The sequence below is a fragment of the Erythrolamprus reginae genome, chromosome 6, assembly GCF_031021105.1.
Source record: "Erythrolamprus reginae isolate rEryReg1 chromosome 6, rEryReg1.hap1, whole genome shotgun sequence".
In the NCBI taxonomy this organism is placed as follows: domain Eukaryota; kingdom Metazoa; phylum Chordata; class Lepidosauria; order Squamata; family Dipsadidae; genus Erythrolamprus; species Erythrolamprus reginae.
Window position 1 is genome coordinate 44226193 of NC_091955.1, and position 16484 is coordinate 44242676.

At 35.1% G+C, this 16484-nt stretch overlaps 1 protein-coding gene across 4 annotated transcripts in view; it reads right to left on the reverse strand.

Annotated features, from left to right (window-relative positions):
- Nucleotides 1-16484, reverse strand: part of GRIP1 (glutamate receptor interacting protein 1) — a 585000-nt gene that overhangs the window by 151543 nt on the left and 416973 nt on the right. The window contains exon 3 of one of the 4 annotated variants that reach the window (XM_070755655.1): nt 15480-15533. The exons of the other annotated variants lie outside the window; for them this stretch is intronic. Coding sequence (XP_070611756.1) covers nt 15480-15533 — 54 coding nt within the window. The remainder of the gene's footprint in view (nt 1-15479; nt 15534-16484) is intronic. 4 annotated transcript variants of the gene reach the window in all.

Below are 16484 nucleotides of genomic sequence, written 5' to 3' on the forward strand. Positions count from 1 at the left end.
TTTCCTTTAATCTATTTGGATCAATACAATTAGAGTAGGGCATGAGGATTACGCTGGGTAAGCAGCGACAAAATTAGGGTATGGCTTGAAGATTCAGCTGGTATGCAGTGTTATGAAAATAGAATTTATGGTATTATAGAAAATGCAGATCATAAATTTTGAAAGGTGTTTTAATTTATGGAAGGCTATAATTTTAAATTAGACTAAGGAAGGGGAACTTCTTCTTTTATCTATTGGGATCAATACTTTTAGATTAGGGCATGATGATTCCGCAGGGTTTACAGCGATAAAATTAGAGTAGGGCATGAAGATTCTGCTGGGTATGCAGTGATATACTTAGATTGATTCCAACAGAGATTTCTTTTTCTTTTCTTCCCTCCTTTTTATTTTTTTATTTTTTTGTTAAGGAATAACATGATTATTTCACAGGATATAGACCAGCGGTCCCCAAATATGGCCTGCGGGCCGCATGCGGCCCACTGAGGCCATTTATCTGGCCCATGGATGCGTGACAGGAGCACAGAATGTGTCCACATCCTGTGCTCCTGGCCACTGTTCCCTCTAGCCTGTGTGGTCGTGCGGCCGCACAGGCAAAAAACAAACTCCGTGCAGGTTTTTCAAACACCACATGGTAGAGCTGTTGCTATTTCTCCTGCCCGACAACTGATCTGCTGTTGGCTAGGAGAAACCCCCATGGGCTCTGAGCCCCCCTCAGGTTCTCCGGCTGTGTCTGGGGACCATGCCCCACCCACTCCTGCCAATATTCTTCCTGCCGCCGGGAAAAAACAGGAAGCAACCCCCCCCCCCCAGGAAACAAGAGGCAGCGGTTGGATGGCCTCACCACCTGCGCACAGAAGCAGCACCCTGGGGAAAAAGTGGCGGGCGTAGACTTGTGCCTACACCAGAGCTGTCACCTCGCCCTCTCTCCACCTTTCCCGTAAGTTGACTTGTGGGAGTCACATTTTTTCAGCACAGAGAGAGAGACAGAGGCGCACCCCCTCAAGTTCATTCATCCTGCCTGCTTAGACTTTTTAATATTGGAATTGTTCACTGAAACAATAAGTGATCACATTACAAGGGTCACAGCTATGTGTTAAATTGAAAAAGCTTTCTCACAGGATATTTTGTGGGGATAAAAAACCCCACTCTCATAAAAAACCACCTTATTATTTGGAGTCCTCTCATAATTCAAGAATTCTCTCATATTTTTTAGACATTGGCTTTGTTAAATGTTAAGCGTACTTTAAATACAGATTGATAATTTGGGTGTTCGCAGTGAAGCCTCTCCCAACCCCCATCCCCGAGGCGTATGTCGTGGCACAGAAGTTTTTGTGAGAGAGGGGGAAAATAGAGAGAGAGAGAAAAGGGAAAGAGAGGGAGGGAAAGAGAAATGGAGAGGAATGAAGGAGGGAAGGAAGGAAGGAAGGAAGGAGAAATCGGAGGAAACAAGGAAGAAAGGAAGGAAGGAAGAATGAAATGAATGGAGGGACAGAGGAGGGAAGGACTGTTTTGGGGGGGATGTATTTTTTTATTTTTCTCTTAACATACATTCAAACAACACAGTATACAATTTAATTTTCCATGAATAAAATGCGGTATTTTGTTAGTAACTAATATCAATCATCAAAAAAGTTGCAAAAGGTTTTTTTCAAATTTTGTCATCTAGTTACATTCATTTTCTTTTAATTAAATTCCCTCCTTAATGTTCCTTCAAAAAGTACACCAATTATATTTCTAACTTATTAACCATTATGCCAAAGTGCTTCCTTCTTTCTTTATACATTTTTCTATAAGCCAAGAAAACCTTCTATAGCCAATCAGATGTTAACAAAAGAAAATTAAAAACATAAACATATATGAATTTCAGACTTCTTCGCCCCCTCTAAATAGTACGTCCCCATTTTGTTTTTTACTTTAAAATAGGGTATGTGCAGTATGCATAGGGATTTGTTCATAGTTTTTTTAATAGTCCGGCCCTCCAACAGTCTGAGGGACAGTGAATTGGCCCCCTGTACAAAAAGTTTGGGGACCCCTGATATAGACTTTAGGAATGTTTGAATCAATGGTTGTTGTTTTTTTTAATTAGAATTATTGTTTCATGATTTAGATTGGGATGGAGGTGTTTAGTGGTTTATAGATGAACTTTAAGGTTTGGTAATTTTTGATGGTGTTATACTGAGCTATTTTGGGAAGTTGGTGAGAGGAGGAGGAAAGATTCTTTTTCTCCCTCTTCTCTCTTCTTCTCTTTTTGGTTTGATTTATCTTTCTTTTTTCTATTTTTTTTAGTAGTACTTTTCTCATTCTCTTTTTTTCCTTTTTACATACATTTTTCTCTTTATTTTAACTCATTTGTCTTTTTAAATTCTATTTTTAAAATTTTTTTACCCATTTTTTATGATTTCTATAAAGGAATTATGACTAATTAGATTTTACAATATGGCTAATTTGGAGAATTATTGAGATTTTAATTGGTCTTTCCCCCCTTGATTTGTATATTGGAAGTTGTTGGTGTTTTTTATCTTTATTTTTTAAAATTCGTTTTATTTTTTTAAAATTCGTTTTATTTTTTTAAAATTTATTTTATTTTTTAAAATTCCTATTTAATGGGCATTTATTAATAAAAAAGGTCAATAAATATATATGAAAATTGAAATGGAAGAAATATGGAGAAATTTGAACTACTAAAGCCTAATTAACTTGAGGCATTTAAAATTTGGATCAGCTTACAAGATGTTTTTAGCGAATATCATATTAATACAATATAAGAAATCTGAGCAGCTATTTATTATCCAGATGTCAAAAGTAAAGGAGGTAGCATTGGATTTGTATACCATATTTTTTTAAATTGAATTATTGATGTATTTAAACAATTTGATGTTGTTGGTACTTTACATTGTACTGTGATTGGTGAGAAAATAAAAAAAATGTGGGAAAAATAGGTCTCCAAACAAACCTCTGCGACTGAAGTGGCCTACTGCCAGTTGCTGTTTTTGATGGACTCCCGCTTGCCATGGTTTAAGCAAGTGGAATCTCCTGGCTACAACCAACACTGCAATGCACTTGGCTGAAAAGCGGGATGCCTGAAGCGTGGCATGCACTGAGCAGATGCAAAGACCTTGTTAAGGTCTTGTTGACCTTATTGGGTGAAATGTGGGGTGAAATGGGTGAAATGTGGGGTTGGATTTGCTGTAGACAGAGTAGCATGGCTCTGGCAAAAAAAGATGCTGAAGATGTAACTTTGATGGCTCAGCTGTCAACTAAGTGACTTTTCTTCAGCATTTGTTCCAACCTATGGTCTTTGACCTTCATAACTTCCTCAGCCTCACCTGCCATGGCTGCGGCTGAATGGAGAGCCTTGATAGGTTCGTCTATCTTAGGAAAGGACAGTAAATCATCAAAGGATGTATCTACTTTGTATAACTTCTTGTCTTTGTAAGATGGAGCTGGACTGGCTGCTAGAGATGTCCACTGTTTTAGAAGAGCATCCCAAAATAGTTGACGCATGGGGATGACATCTGTGTCTTGTTGTTCTTCAGAGAAGAATGGACAGTTTTCCTGATTCTTGGCAGGTGGAGTTGTTGTAGATGGTTCCTGGGAATGTAAGCCTGTGGCAATGCATGCCTTAGGGAGCAGAGATTTGAATAAGTGGGGTGAAAAAATGATAGAATACACTGGTACCTTGGCCGGGACATCCCCATCATCCGAAAGACCTTGAAAGGGGTCCTCTCTTGTGAAAGTGTCCTCCTGTTCATCCTCCTCATCTGCCTCCTCTGATGAAGAATTTTCCACTGATATTGGTTCTGGAATGTGTCTTTGTGAAGCAGAAATCTGAAGAACACTAGCCAGGTGTTCGCATTGACGTTGTCCAGGGCGAAAAGGAGGCCGTGGAGCCTGCCCAGCCCTTTTATAGGGCTGGCAGGCTCCGCCCTGGACCATGTCATCGGGTAGGCCGAAGCCACCCAAAATTGGCCGAGATCTCGCGAATTCTCGCGAGATCTTGGCCTCTTCAAGATGCCAGCTGTGCCGAGGGCCGTGTCTCCCTGGCCCTGCTGCAAAATGGGCCGGGGATGAAGTCACCGGCAGGTATTCTTTCTGACAGCTTGTGTTTCCTCCCTCTCTTTGCTGGTTGCCCCCCTTTCTTCTTCTTTGTCTTTGGTTTCTTTGTGTAGTTGTTCTATTCTATTTAATCCACTTTGTGCAAAGAAAGCTCTTGCGTCTTCCACATTCTCTATCTTTATTCTCCATCCTTGCCAAGTTAGTGAGAGACCTTCTGGTACCAGTCATTGGAACACTATGCTTTCTTGTATCAAGATACTTGTGAGAAAATAATATTCTCTTCTGCTCTCTCTTACTCTTTTTGGAACTTTTTAAAGTATTATAATGTCTTTCCCTTTGTGTTTCCAGGTTTGGTTTCTTGCTTGTTTCAAGATGTCATCTCTAATTATTCTCCTGGAGAATTTGATGTGGACCTCTCTTGCTAGATTATGCCTTCGAACATATCCAGTCTAGACTCTGTAAATTTCATCTATCTCTCTTATAATATCTTGTGGGTCCATCTGTAGAATTTCTCCTATTATCTCTGCCATCTTTACTGTTAAGTTTTCATCTTTCTCCTCACTTATGTTTTGGAATCTCAAGCCATGTGAGGCGGATCACAATTCCAGATTGGTTATTGCTTCAGCGAAGCCTCTGTTAGTTACATAACTGTGTTCTTCATATTCTTCCATCTTTTGTCCTACATTCTCGACTTTGTCCTCCACTGTTTTCATTCTTTTTTCATTCTCTTGTAAATTTTGTTGCATAACTTTCATATTTCCATCCATCTCCTTCATACTTCCTTTTACTTCTCCTATTTCAGTTTTGACATCTCCCATTTCTGTTTTGAGATCTCCTATTTGTGTTTTCAGATTGCCCATTTCATTTTCCATTTCTTCTAAATATTTTTTCACTTCTTCTCTATTTGTGTCCATTGAGATTTGGGTTTTCTGCATGAAATCTTGAATGGTGGCCAGAGTATCTTGAATGGTCTGAAAGTTGGTTGTGGTGGAGTTTTCTCCTTTTCTTTTTCTTTATCCTTGGCCAACATTGTTGTTATTGATCTTTGTTGTAATGGAGATGATACTGGAGATACCTTTGGAGTGGGAGTTGGGGTGGAGGTCTGTTTTTTGGTTGTTGTTGTTGTGATGGTAGTAGTACTCTGTGACCTAGAAGAGCCTCTCATATCTCCAGAGATTGTCAACCAAAAATTATATAATATCTTAACTTTCTTCTATTTTTATTAATTGTAATCGTTGATAACAAGACTATATTATTTAAAAACAATTATAATCAAACCAAATAGTGATATTATATAAAAACACAATGTTATAAAAGGCAAGACACACCAAAAGAGAGAAGAATGTATTTAAACTATCACAATAAATTTTATAATACCATCTAAGTTAATTCATTATTTTCTCAGGTATGAATCAAGTATCAAATATCAAATATTTCATTCAATGTAGTAAATAAGATTAAAGCAAAATGTATAATTCTATTGGTCTAGCATAAATCAAAATACATATAATAAAAGGAAGAGAGAGAATAAGAGAAAAAAAGGTAAAAGAGAAAAAATGAGAGAGAGGGAAAAATAAGTAAATGGATTTGGGGATATGCCAGATCGAGAGGGGGAAATTAATTATCTAGCAGTTCATCCTATACCTTAAGTGCCTATGGTAAAAAAAAGTTTAAAAAAACCTTAGAAAAAGAAGTAAATAGAAAATATAATATGAAAATGTAAGTATAAATGTGAATGTTATGTAAAAGTGTATTTATAAAAATAGGTAAAATATAACCAAGAAATAAAAAATATTATATAAAAATATAATATAAAAATGTAAATATAAATGTAAAAGTGTAAATATAAAAGTATAAAAGTGTAAATGTTAAGGTATAAATGTGAAAAAAATATGGGTATAAAAATCTAAAGGAGAATTAAAAAACTGAATTATCACTCAGTTGATATATTTCAAAATTAATCCTGAAATTGTTTTTATATTCTTGAATCCTTAAATCTTTAATTTCTTGTGTCCACATTCCACACTTATATTCTTGTGTTCTCAAGTTCACAGTATTTTTTTTAATCCTTGAAAGCAAACCAAATCAACAATCCATGTCCTAGGGAAAAGTAAAAAAAACTAAAATCGATCCACAATCTCCTAACGACGTCAGCAAAAATCAAGTACAGGAAGTAGAAGATACAGTGGGTAATAGAGTGATAACAATAGGTAATGAAAAATAAGAAAAATAAAAAGCAAGGAAAATATAAAAAGCAAGGAAAAATAAGTGAAATTTAGTCTGTTAATCCTTCCGCTGCCGGTGTTCGAAGAAGAAAAATAGTCCTGCTACGAAGTTTCTCAAATCACCAAAGTCCGTTTTGCAAAGTGAAGTCAAATTGGGTTATATTACTTAATCAGGTTGGAGAATTAAAAAGATTCAAAGTTGATCAGTGTTTCTCATAATCAAATATTTTTCCTTAATATGTTATAATTCAAAATCGCCTTTTTAAGTACACTTCCTTCTACTATAGCCGGAAATAGTCAGACATGATCAAATAGGATATTTTCAATTTATTAGATTCTCCTTTCATTCAATTTCATTCCCTATTGCAAAGCGACGAGGACAGAGCCCTATCCCCGCTGACCCGACGCAGCTCGTTCCTCACCCAGAAGTCGACTTAGCATTTGCTTTAAAAGGATCTGATCACTTGGTGGAGAAAATGAAAGCAGAGCCACCTGGTGGAGAAAATGAAAGCAAAACAGAAGAGAAGATGGAAAAGGAGTTAAGAGAAGGCCTTTGGTGAGAGAAGCCAACCCCATGTCCTACCATGACCAGGACTGAGCAAAATCTGGAAAAGGGGTGGATCTAGCTGTATTTAAAAAGACTTCTGGCTCGGTCCTGATTAGCTAGAACAGCAACCTCACCCAAGTGACTACTGGCCCTGTTCACCAGTATGGAAAATCTAAAAAATGCTTCAAGATCAAAATGACATTTAAGATTGGAATATACCAAAGTAAAATATTGGTTTAGATGAAAAGGGTTGGAGAATCCTGTATTTTAAGTCTGGAAAGATTTGCTATGTAAAGACATTTGCTAATTCAATCTTCTGCTGTATTTATAATCCAGATTCTTTATTTGGCACTCTCTACATATAATTATGTAATGATAAAGAAAAATAAACCTATATGAATTTTTTCTACATTTACTAACAAGAATGAATGACTGAACAAAATGTGTAATATGTAAACGGTTTACTTCTAAATGTCATGTTAACACTGCTGTTGTTATTGCATGGGAACCTCAAAGAGAATATTAAGTTATGAACCAATACAGTATTTGTTTCATATTGCTGTGTATTATTTTCAAGCACTGAGAAAACAAGAAGCTTTATGTTGCTGCACGATTATTTTTAAGAAACTTTTATAAAATCAGTTTGAAGAATGATATACCTATTAGATACTTTAGTTAAATCCCATGGATCTCTTCCAGAGTAGGTTTTAAAACCAACTAGCCTGCAGCTTCTAAAATATAACATTCCTTTAAAGCAGAACTCTTGTTGCACCCATAATGTGTCTTCTTAATTAGAAAAGAAAACAGACTACAGCTGACTGTGCAACCAAAAAAAACCCCTTTTAAGACATAATGATTGTGCACAGCATTAAATGAAAGGTCAATTAAAGTTCTAATTGCTTTTTTGGAAACAGGATTTTGAACATCAATCCAGAAAAAAAGTTTTTAAAAAGTAAATTTAGCAAAAAGTGCCTTTTTAAAGACCACTCCATTTCTCTTCATAGATTATAGGATCTAATCTTTAAATTAAAGGCAATCATTACTGCATTTATTTTGAGTAGAAATGTGATCTACAACTGGAAGATGCAATGTATCAAGCATATAACACTTATAATTTAGTAGAGAAGAATTTCCTATTGTGACTCTAACGGCCAATTAACTGTAACTAACAGTATTTCTCTTGTTGTCTTCAAATATTTGTCAATCAAACTGTGAAAGTTTGCAGGAAGATTGAGAAAGAAATGACAGGGAAATGACATGTCATCAAGAGAGAAAAGGAGAGTTATCTGACAGTGTTTCTCATAGATGGCAAGAAACCTAGAAAGAAGCATTTCAAATTATCTAAACATCTCTCTATGAATAAGGACTGGAAATACTTGCACTTTTCAAGATTCTCTGGGTACCTTAGCACAACCTTAAGATATCTTAATTAAATCTGTGGGGTTCTTGTTTTGTTGATCTCGCCTGAATAAGTGGAGCTTGACACAAGTTATTTATGCATACCATCAGAAAAAAAATAGAATATCATGATGCCATGCAGCAGCATAAAAGAAAATCCACATCATCATAAATTTGTGTGGCTATAAATCTGTTATCTTGCTGCTAAGTATATATTATTACTTGGGTACATGTGTATGTGCCTAATTCTAGTAGCGGTCCATGAATATATATTTAACTTCCTTTGATAATTATTATAATTAGGAATAATTATTTTTATCTAATATTCATATGTGTTGCAGCAGATGATGACATGTGTATATGACAAATGCTGCAACTTATGTACTTCTATAAGCTTGTGTAATGATGTCACTAGGAACATATATTTAATGACAGAATGATTTGTGATAAACACCGCTAACATTATCATTAAAAAAATATTCTCACATTATTTATTTATCTTGACAACCATCAGACTGTACTAAAATTTCATATCCATATGCATTGGTGAAATCAGTTCTGATTCTACAAGTTTTCTATTTGGCCAAAATGGATGTCTGCCATGCAAGGTTCTTATATATCTTATAAATATCTTATAAAGATATAAATATATACAGTATCTATATCTTTATATATAGTAGATAATATAATTTTATTTGTATGTGTGTGTAATACAGTATGTATGTAGACATACATATTACATAGGATTAAATAGTATATTTGGGGTGTTCAGTAGTAATAAATAGACTGGGAAATTGTATCTTGCTGAGGTCTTTGAGGCAAGGAAAGGCCAGACACCCTAACCCCAGACATGAGAGATATCAAGTTGGCCATGCCCACCCAGTCACATGTTCATCAAGCCATGCCCACCAGCACATGACTACCAAGCCTCAGCCACAAAATGGCAGTGAAAAATTTGTAACCCACTCTTAGTTGACCCTCTCTTCTTTCTGGCAGCCTTTTATATAGAATAGAATAGGATAAGATAATATAGGGTAGGGTAGGGTAGGGTAGGGTAGGGTCGGGTCGAGTAGAATAGAATAGAATAGAATAGAATAGAATAGAATAGAATTCTTTATTGACCAAGAGTGATTGGACACACAAGGAATTTGATTTGGTGCATATGCTCTCAGTGTATATAAAAGAAAAGATACATTTGTTAAGAATCATGAGGTAAAACACTTAATGATTGTCATAGAGGTTAAATAAGCAATGAGGAAACAATCAATATTAATTAAAAAATCTTAAGGATACAAGCAACAAGTTACAGTCATACAGTCATAAGTGAGAGAAAATGAGTGATAGGAATAATGAGAAAAAAACTAGTAGTAAGAGTAGTGCAGGCTTAGTAAATAGTTTGACAGTGTTGAGGGAATTATTTGTTTAGCAGAGTGATGGTTTTTGGGAAAAACTGTTCTTGTGTCTAGTTGTCTTGGTGTGCAGTGCTCTATAGCGACATTTTGAGGATAGACGTTGAAACAGTTTATGTCCAGGATGCGAGGGGTCAGTAAATATTTTCACAGCCCCCTTTTTGACTTGTGCAGTATACAAGTCCTCAATGGAAGGCAGGTTTGCAGAAATTGTGTTGGTCTTGTTGGGTTGCAGAACCAAACCAGAAAGTGATAGAAGTGCAGATGACAGACTCAATGATTCCTCTGTAGAACTGTATCAGCAGCTCCGTGGGCAGTTTGAGCTTCCTGAGTTGATGCAGAAAGAACATTCTGATACTATAGAACATTCTGATACTACTACTAGAACACTACTATCATGTCACGCCTAGTCCTTTTTCTCATTAAACTAGATATACTCAATTCCACAAACATTCTTTGTATATTTTAGGGTCCAGTCCCTGGATGATAATCTTTGTTGCTCTTCTCTGCATTCTTTCTCAAGCCGCCCTGTATGCTGCCCTGAGTCTAAGGAGAAGGGCGGCATAAAAATCAAATGAATGAATGAATGAATGAATGAATGAATGAATGAATACTTACTTACTAACTAACTAACTAACTAACTAACTAACTAACTAACTAACTAACTAACTAAATAAATAAATAAATAAATAAATAAAGTCTCAACACTCTTTTATATTGTGATTACCAAAATGCAGTATTAATTTGTCATTTGATGCTATTTTATGTTATTTGCCATTTAATGCTATTGTTTATTAATTACTCTTAATTAATAAACTCTTAATTGAACATTATGTCTAAAGTACTGACATTTGTGATATAATTATTTTTGTCATTAAAATTAAATGAGATAATAAATAAGAAGGAATTATGTCTGCAAATGTTTTAACTGAAATTCTAATATAATACAACAGCTTTTCCCAACCCAATAATCTCCAAATATATGGAACTATACATTTTTTGGAAATCATAGGGAATATGACCAATGGCTAGAAATGCTTAGGAGTTTTAGTTCCAACATACATGTGTATCCTTGGGTTGGGATAGCTTGTTGAAAATAATTAGATTTAACAGACTCTGATGTGATAAATGGGAGGTTAAAAGGTGAAGACAACAATCTTCTTATAAAAAGAATCAAGGAATAATTTAAAGCAAGGTCAGGATCAGATAATTAATCTCTAGAAACTATTTCAGTTTTAAATAGAGTTTTAACAGTAGAGTGAATTTTCATGTTAGAAACAGTTCTATCTCACATACCCTAATAGGTCATTTTTCTTTATTAATATTCTTCAGAAATACTTTTGAAAAGCTATTAATGTGGATTAATGAAATTTTTTTGGTTGGATTCTATAATTACATAATTATTCAAACTACATCTGTACATCATATTTATTGTATTTCATTACATTTTTTAATCTGGCAAATAAATTATACTAAGAAATCAGCACTATGCCCTGAACTATCAATTTAAAATTGTTTTCACCTTTTATTTTATTTCAGATTTGATTTGATAGAGTTTGAAATACAAGTCAAACCTAAATAAAACCATGCAGCCTGACATTATCATGACCAAGGAGGACTTTTGATATCTTTTTTCCCTGAGTAAATGTAATAAAAAGTATAGATTATAACAAGCAAACCATAAATTAATTCATATTTTTTGTCTAGGCCCAATTAAGAACTATTAAACTGATCATTTGGTAGGCCTACTAGTTCATGCCAATTTAAGTTATGTTTTGTTATGCTTGCTGCAGTCCAACCTTTTCCCTTATTCCTTATTTTCCTTATTTCCTTATTCTACAAATAATTAAGTTTAGATATAGTTTAGAAAGCTAACTAGGTATATTGCTTAGGGAAGTTTCTAGCATCTTCTATTGATGTGATTCTGTATTTTTTGTCCATTAAAGTAATTAACATCCCTTCAGATATTAACCACCTGAAAGGAATCCTATGTTTATTCAGATTGGTTTATAAGAAATAGTAGGGTCGTCTCTTTTCTTTTACCCATCTTAGTATTAATATCTCTTTTCACTTGTAGGTAGCTGTGTTTTCTCTTGATAAGTTATACATTTCATCTCTGGCTGTTTTCTTGGTAAATCTAATTTGTACTGTGCTTCCTTTGGAAGTTTAGTTTTTCGTGCATAGCTTGTGTGGAGTCTGTAGATTTTATCCATCTCAATAATGGATTTCTGTGATGTTGTATTCTCGTTTTTACTTTCAGTTACATTCTGGAAGCTTAAAAAAAAGGCTGACTTTTCAAGTTCAAGATTTTGTTCTTCAAGATCTCTGTTTACAATATCTGGTTTTTTTTCTCTGCTTATTGGGGTCTAACTTCAATCCTCTCATTATGTTCCTCCATTTTAAAAAATTCTTTGCTCATTAATCATCAGTGCTCCTTGAATTGACTCTATTCTTTCATCAACCCTTCCAACTCTGTTATCCACCTTTCTAATGTCCTCTTTCACATCTCCCATATTCCCTGTTATGCAGGTGAGATTGCTGCTAATGGCGCTACTGGTGTGCTGTGCAGCCTTGGGTCTCTGGCATGTGCACACCCCAATGAGATTTTGCTTCTGCACATGCATAGGAAGCAAAATCTCATGCTTTGTGAGATTTTGGCAATTTTTTTGCTTCTGTGCATGCACAGAAGCAAAAAATTGCCAAAATTCTCACACATGCGCATCCACTCGCAAGATTTTGCTTCCTGTGCATGGGCAAAAGCAAAATCTTGCTGGGATGTGTGCATGCACATACCAGAGACCCAAAGCTGTGCATGCAGCTCCAGTTTTACTACAGGTGCAGCGTCCTCATCCATACCATTAGAAATCTGATATTGCTGTCATGACCTCATAGTTTCTATCTATTGATTCTTGCATTCTAGTCATCATTTCCTGAAGTGATGCAAGAGTTATTGGTGATAATTGAGTATTGACCGCCCAGGTCCATCCGCTTTATCTCCAGATGCACTTTCAGTATTGCATTGATTTGATGGAGTTGAAGGTGGGGCTGATACGGGTATCTTTCTCCCTCTTTTGTATGGTTGAAGTAATAGTAGACATTTTGAATGCACTCCAGATAAAGTCCCACCAAACCATATACAACCTGTTCATGTTTTTAATGTTTTAGCACAAATCTTTCTTTAATTCCCACAATTTGTCATCTTACTATTTATACAATCTATATATATCTTTTTCAAGTCAGCCAGCCATCTATTTCTTAAATTCTAAAATCAATTTCCTCCTTTAATTATTACCACCCTTTTAATTAATTCAGTATAAATTTATAGTCTAAATGCAAGTAATTTCTGTCTAATACACCAAAATTCAATTAATAATTAATAAATAATAATATTATGGGTAGTTCTATATATTATATTTTGTAATCTATATGGGTAAATATAAATATAAATATGTATCAATAAATGTGCTCTAAAATCTACAATTTAATTGTATTTTTAAGTCTATATTCCAAAATCAGCAATTGGTAACACTAAATTATTAAATAAAATTAAAAATAGTGCAACTTTGTATTAAGTATACAAAATAGTATAAGTGTGGTGAAGTACCTTAGTTACAGTATTTCTATGAGAACTTTTCTTTTAGAGATGTAGTCAATACTCAGGATGATTGAATATAATGTTTTTGCTAGTCCTAAATGTCCTCAATGCCCAATATGCAAAATACACTGTTCTGTTTCCTACTCTTCTGTTTAACAAATGTCTTCCAGATTTTGCTTGTCACCAACTCAGTCTATATCAATCCAATTTCCCCAGTCAGTTTTTTGTCTCCAACTTCCGCCTAACTTCCCCACTTCCCAAAAGTTTTTCTTGCCCTTTTGCTCTAAGTCTTCTATCAAATTCTTCTCACCAATCACTTTAAATCCAATCGAAGCAAAAACGTCCTTAGTAGATCTTAAGTCTGCCAGCTCAACAGACTCTTTGTCACCTTTTTGCTCACACTTGCAGTCTCTGTCTTTTTGTTTCCTGGCACTTTCTGTCCTTGCTCCTCCAGCCAGCAGTCAGCAATTAGGGCACATCATCTTATATCTTTCTGTCTGTTGTTGAAAAAAACTTTCAATGATTTTCTCTCCTATTAATTCCATCTCCTGTCTTGGCTATTCTTTTCTTGCTTCCTTGTTCTGAGTTGGGCTATCATGCCTCCGGACCGACCATGTAGGCCAGTCTCTTCATGTTTGGCTCTATCAATATTCGACCATTTTGGTCGGCATAAATAAGCTTTGGAAGAAATTAAATTTTGACATATATATGGCTATCTCTCTCTTTTAAACTGTTGCTGATGCAGTAAAGACTTCCAAGATTGGGAGAATGTAATAAATTAACCTCATCCTTTGAGACATGAGTCTCTTGCAAACATATTATATCATAATTGTGGTTAGTTAATTTATGGGGAAAAAAATCTTTTCTTATTTGAATTTAAGCCATTGATATTGGATGAAAATATTGTAATCCCATTATGTCGAGAGTTGGGGTATAAGTTCTCTTGTCTTCTCCTTTCGCGCCTCGGGTTTTGCTCATGTAATTGGACCTCGTCTTCCATAGTCGTCACCAGATTGTTTAATTTCGGACTCTTTGTCTAATAAGTTATCCTCTGAACTAAGTTCTTCAGTGCTAACCTTATCTCTACTTATCTCTTTTGTCCTTTTGTCTTCAACTGGCTTAAGAATTTGATCAAGAAAATCTTTTGCTTCATCTAGTGAAGTAATTTTGTACTTTTTGTCAATTAATTTCACCAACATACCTTCGGGTGTCAACATACCTTCAAGTAGTTGGAAAGGATTAATTAATTAATCGATTAATTAAGTTCAGACTGTTGTTGATATTATTGGGTATAACCCGAGTCTTTGGAGAGGGGCGGCACACAAATCTAATAAATAAATAAAATAAAATAAAATAAATAACAGATCCAGGGGAGGATCCAATTGATAGTTATAGTTTATTAGATTTGTATGCCGCCCCTCTCTGAGTATCCAAAAAACTAAATCCATGAGGTGATTCAATCAGCAACAATGGAAAGGAAAGATCCACAAATCCACAGGTTCCAAAAAGAAAGAAAGTAGTATAAGAGACAAGGGTTGAGAGTCGAGGAATGAAGAAAGGTAAAAAGGGGCTGGTTCCGATTTTATAAGTTCAGCAAACTCCAACTCATTCTATTCGGTCTAATCCAAGTTATAATCAAAGCGACAACAGCAATCTTAATCAAACTCCTTTCTTTTGCCTTCAGCACATTCCAAAATCTTTCACCTTTTGTAGTCAATGTCCAGTATTACTCCTTCTTTTCTGTTGTTATAAATTCTAAGGCCAGAGTCCAGCAAAAATTAGGTTGCAAAGTTCTAGTAATATTTTACACCTATTCCGGCTGATTAGTGCATATTCATTGCCGCCATATTTAACAGTAAAAATCACAGTCACCACCTTCTATTAAGTTCCAATTCAGAGGGAATTGCCAAGTTCAGACTACAAAGGGTTACTTTCTATTACCTTCTATTACTGTCCAAATATTGAAATCACTCACAATCTTTCAAAGTCTCGATCCCAAAGTGCTCAGTTGCTACCATGGCTTCCAAGAATGAGTCAGGAACAATGCGCTTCCGGATCTGTCTGAAGACAGGTCTCTTCGAGTGTTGATCAAGAGGGTGTTCCCACTTCCTAGGGGGCCCACTAGCCACCCCCAAGGTGCGCTGAGATTTCTTCCTCAAAACCGTGGGCTCTACGGGTCCGTGGTCGCCCGATACAGCGATCGAAAGCATTCAAAACGCTGAAACAATCCTGGAGGAATCGGGAATTACCTGACAGCAGTGCGACGTCACAACCGGAAGTACCCCTCAATAGCACTTTCAATACTATGAGACACAGGGAAATTAAAGTCCTGGTCAGTTAGCTAAGGCTTTGGGAAGGTAGCTATAAGCAGCAGCTGTTCCAAAAAAACAAAAAAACACACAAACAAATAAACCCCAACCACTATTCTGTGACTTTACCAATAGAGTCAAGTAGGTATCATTCACTGTTTGAAGATCTTTAGGAACATAGCAAACAGGAATAGCTCAATCGTTAAAACTAGAGGAATGGTTGGCACAACTGTCCTAGCTGAGTGACTGAGTCAAAAAACTGCCAAGGGTAGCAACAGAGGCAGAACCTAAACAGCTTTGACAGACTCAGTCCAATCAGCTAGTAGATGGAGTTAACCCAATTCCTAAATGCTATATCCATTACTATGGAGAACTTGATGTATTTTTCATAGAATTAAATCTATTATTAGAGTATTTTAAAAATTAAACTATACTAATAATAGATAAGTTTATATATTTCTATTATTATCACATTTCATACAAGGTTATGAGATTAAATTTTCAAGAAAGTAGACATAATTAGGCAAAATAGTTACAACTGGAACAAAAATTCCAGTTTCATCTTCCAATTTAATTCAGACCAGCAGCTTAAATAATGAGAACTGTTCTAAATATGTAATGTTTTATGCATTAATATCCACTGACAGTTGGATAAAATTCTGACAAATTCTATTCAAACTGAAAACAATCTCAGTCAATGAAGTCCACAATTAAGTTACATGCCTTTCTCTCTTTTAAACTTCATGTTCATCGATTTCATTTGATGGTGCCTTCAGGTTCTATTATTTCCATTGATTTTTATAACTCTGTAACATTCATAAGCTTTCTGGGTTTTTTAAATTTGTGTGTGTGTAAAATCAAAAAATATATATGATGCAACTGAATCATTTGAAGCTTTATCCTCTGTTTTTACTAGTTTTTCAGTACTTTAAATTTATTTTCACT